General features: G+C 47.6%; 1 protein-coding gene across 1 annotated transcript; it reads left to right on the forward strand.

The window, feature by feature from the left end:
* Positions 1–1945: 1945 nt before the first annotated feature.
* On the forward strand, positions 1946–3892 carry LOC128421756 (olfactory receptor 1086-like). Its single transcript, XM_053404940.1, has one exon. It carries the CDS (start codon positions 2259–2261, stop codon positions 3213–3215), a length of 957 nt encoding a protein of 318 aa, XP_053260915.1. The 5' UTR covers positions 1946–2258; the 3' UTR covers positions 3216–3892.
* The last annotated feature ends 576 nt before the right edge of the window (positions 3893–4468 follow it).

Genomic DNA, 4468 nt, shown 5'->3' on the forward strand with positions numbered 1-4468 from the left:
GCGCAATAGATGAAAACAGCTGAAAGGAGGCTTCTCCAGCATAAGAGCTTTAACCTGTCTAGGCAAATCCGTGCTGACATAAATAGATGTTAAGCTATGAAAAGGATAAGGGAGTTGGGAGGACTGACTCTTCTGTGCAAGATGTCCCACAATCAAGGTGTGATTGCAGAAAAGGCCCCTCTCTCACATCCTGCCATGAGGACATGAGGAAGAGCCCCTTTTCTTCCAGCATCTCTAAGGGAGCAAGCAGGCTGATGTGGAAGAAGATTGTAGGGTTGGAAGGGACCCAAGGGTCATCTAGTCCAACCCCCTGAAATACAGGAATCACAGCTAAAATGTCCATGACCAACCTCTGTTGAAAAATCTTCAACAAAGTAGAGTCCACCACATTCTGAATGTGGCAGCTAGACTGGGGACTGGGAGTGGCCGCGGAGACCACATAACGCCAGTCCTGAAAGACCTACATTGGCTCCCGGGACGTTTCCGAGCACAATTCAAAGTGTTGGTGCTGACCTTTAAAGCCCTAAACGGCGTCAGTCCAGTATACCTGAAGGAGCTTCTCCACCCCCATCGTTCAGCCCAGACACTGAGGTCCAGCGCTGTGGGCCTTCTGGTGGTTTCCTCCCTGCGAGAGGAACCAGGCAGAGGGCCTTCTTGGTGGTGGCGCCCGCCCTGTGGAACGCCCTCCCATCAGCTGACAAGGAAATAAACAACTATATGACATTTAGAAGACATCTGAAGGCAGCCCTGTTTAGGAAGGTTTTGTAATGTTTGATGTTTTATTGTGTTTTTAATACAGTATTCTGTTGGGAGCTGCCCAGAGTGGCTGGGGAGGCCCAGCCAGATGGGAGGGGTATAAGTAAAAAAAATAAATTATTATTCTCATTCTCATTATTCTGAGAGAGTCCATTCCACTCTCATGCAGCTCTTATCGCCCAAAGATTCTTCCTAATATTTAGTTGGAATCTTCTTTCTTGCTATTTGAATCCATTGGTTCTTCTGGAGCACGTGGAAACAAGTTTGCTCCATCCTCCATGAGACGCCTCTTCAGATATTTGAAGATGGGTTCCATAGCACCTCTCCTCCAGGCTAAACACCCCCCAACTCCCTCAACAGTTCTGCATACGGCTCAGTTTCCAGACCCTTGATCGTCTTGGTTGCCCTCCTCTGCACACCTCCTAGCTTTTCAATATCCTTGTCAAATTGATGGAGGAGAGGGCCCTTGGAAGGCTGCTAGACACCATGGCTATGTTCTGCCTCCACAGTCAGAGGCAGCAATGCTGATGAATTTCAGTAGCTGGAAACCACAAGAAGTGGGGTGTTGCTGTTCTGCTTGGATCTTGCTTGTGGTTTCCCATTGGGGCACCTGGTGGACCACTGTGAAGACAGCATGCTGGACTGGATGGGCCATTGGCTTCATCCAGCAGGCTCTTCTTCATCCAGCAGGGTATTCCTGCAGATTCAAGCTATTGCTGCCTGCCAGCCTGGTGGAGCTTGTGGCGGATGTCTCCTTTGTCCCACCTACGGGCTTTTCTGAAAGGAAGGTTTGCTGAAGTAGTGTGCAGGCTATTGAGAGAGGGATATATCTATGCCTTGTGTAACATGACCGCCTTGTATATTTTCCCTGGGGATCACCCCTCGTTGCTATTAGTCAACAACTGCATTGTTGTATACGTGGGGAAAAGCAGGATTGTATGATCTTCATATTCGGGACTGGCAGGACATCTCTGGGAAGTGTGGGGTTGTAAGGTGGGTTGTGGGACAGCAGTGGTTGTACTTCCACTAACTTTGGACTATGCCGCACTCTCCATGTCCCTACCAAGTGTGTCTGACCAAGGGCATACCCCAAAGATCTCAGAGCCTGGGCAGGTTCATATGGGACACTGCAGCCCTTCAGATAGTCTAGGGCTAACATGTTTCGGGGTTTATGAATCATTACCAGCACTTTGGATTGTGCCCAGAAACAGAGAGCTAGGCAATGGAGCTATTGTAACAAGGGAGTTGTATGTACAGCCTTGCTTTTCTCCATTAGACGTTGGGACAGCACTAAACAGGTGACCCTCCATGATGTAGTTTTACATCTCCTAGTACCTCCTGGTGATGGATGAATAAGAAACCCAATAAATACAAAATAATTGCGGTGATAAGAGCAAGTGCAGGAGGTGACGCTCAATCCCTAGCTCTCTGTGAGCGAGGAACCTACGTCCTGTTGCTTCCACACTCTTTGTTTCTCCTTCTCTACACAGATTAACTTTCCCATGGAGGTCAGGAATCAGACCCAGGTGGAGGAGTTCATCTTCCTGGGCTTCTCAGGTGTCCCACATGGCCAGATTTACCTCTTTGTCGTGTTCCTAGCAATTTACTTGGTCACTGTTCTTGGAAATACCACGATAGTCACCCTGATCCAGCTGGATTCGCGCCTCCACAGCCCCATGTACTTTTTCCTCAGCCATTTATCCTGCTTGGATGTCTGCTACTCGTCCGTCACCGTCCCCAAGATCCTGACCAACTTTCTGCGCCAGAGGCACACCATTTCCTACAACCAGTGCATGGCCCAGATGTTCTTCCTGATGACCTTTGCAGGCTCCGAGTGCGCCCTGCTGGCCGTCATGGCCTACGACCGCTATGCCGCCATTTGCCAGCCTCTGCATTACAGTAGCCTGATGAGCAGCCAGGTGCGAATCCCGCTGGCCATTGCTTCTTGGATCTGGGGCTTCCTGGACTCGGCCATCCACACCACTCTGGCCACCCACTTGTCCTTCTGCGGGGCCAACCAGATAGACCACATCTTCTGCGATGTCCCGCCTCTCCTGAAGATTGCCTGCAGCGACACCTACGTCAACGAGATCACGCTGCATTTGGCCAGCATCTTCATGGGCCTGAGTCCCTTCTTGCTCATCCTCCTCTCGTATGTCTACATCCTCTCCACCATCTTGCAGATCCGCTCGAATACTGGCAGGCACAAAGCCTTCTCCACCTGCGCTGCTCACATGATCGTTGTCACCATCTACTTTGGCATGGCCAACGTGAACTACAACCGCCCCAGCGCAGGCTACTCCTTGGAGGTTGACACCCTGATCTCCACACTCTACTGTATCATCACCCCTATGCTAAACCCCCTCATCTATAGCCTCCGCAACAAGGAGGTGAAAGAAGCCCTGAAGAAGGTTCTGGGGGGTCAGAAGAACGAATACTCTTCTACACAGAGGAAGTGAGAGGTGGACTTTGACCAGGGCATCCCTGTTCTCCTCTGACCCCGTCATTGCCCTTAGTGAGCTCAAGGAAATCCTCCAAGACCACGGAGAAACCCACTTCCTGAAATACAGATTGAGTAACACAAGTTCTGAAGACTTGCTGACATGCTGATGGGCAATTTTGCTTACGTCATTAAGCACTTGTTCCCCCAAATATGCCACATTTGGGCATTACCACCACAAGTGCCTATAGTTCCCATATTCAGAGAACTGCAGGCAGCTGGTGAGACCCGTCAAAACTCATTATTCCAACCAGAGACTTTAAACTGTAGATTGCTGTATTTATTTACATTGAAGGCTTCTTCATGAACGATTGGCTCTGTAGGAGCCAATATATGCTAATCTCCTTACAGGTTCTCCTGTTTTCATAGGCTTGTTTCTTTTCACAGCTTGGGCCACAGCAGTGGTGACAGAGAAGCAGAAACAACCTTTGGGAGACCTAAGACCAGGAACTCAAAGGAGAAGGGCTTGTAGTGCGGCTGCCCCTGTTCTGTGGAACAGCGTTTCTGTCAAGATAGGAGCCCACTATCTGAGAACTGCCTACGATTGAAGAATGGAGAACGAAACTGATGGAATACGCAGAATTGGACAAATTAACAGGGAGGATTCGAACCAGACGAGATCAGAGATTTACTGAGGACTGGAATAAATTTACAGAATACAGTATATCAAACATTTCTATGATGAACAGCTAACGTTTGTAAGTTTTCAAGAAAGTTTGTGAGAAGTAACGGTAGAAATATTGTATAAACAATATGATAGGGTAAATAATGTTATAGTGCAATATTAAATTGTGAAATGTGAGAAAATGTGATACTACGGAGAATTGTCAGACATGCTGATGGAAGTTCAAAAGAAAAAAGTTGGTGAGAATTGGATGTTAAAATTTATATAAATTTGTGAATATAAAATTAATTTAAAAAAATTGCAAAAAAAAGAAGATAGGAGCCCACTATCTGCCCTTTCCAGAGGGTGGGGAAAGACATTTTTCTTCTGGTAGCTGGATAAATGGGTCTTTGTTTAGATTTCAGCCCCATTTAAATATATTTGTTGTTTTTGTTTTAAAATTTTATTTATGCTTTTCAGGTTTCTTTGTTGTTTAGTCGTTTAGTGGTGTCCGCTTCTTCGTGACCCCCTGGACCAGAGCACGCCAGGCACCTCTGTCTTCCACTGCCTCCCGCAGTTTGGTCAAACTCATGCTGGTAGCTTCGAGA

Source organism: Podarcis raffonei, chromosome 10 (genome assembly GCF_027172205.1).
Source record: "Podarcis raffonei isolate rPodRaf1 chromosome 10, rPodRaf1.pri, whole genome shotgun sequence".
NCBI lineage: Eukaryota > Metazoa > Chordata > Lepidosauria > Squamata > Lacertidae > Podarcis > Podarcis raffonei.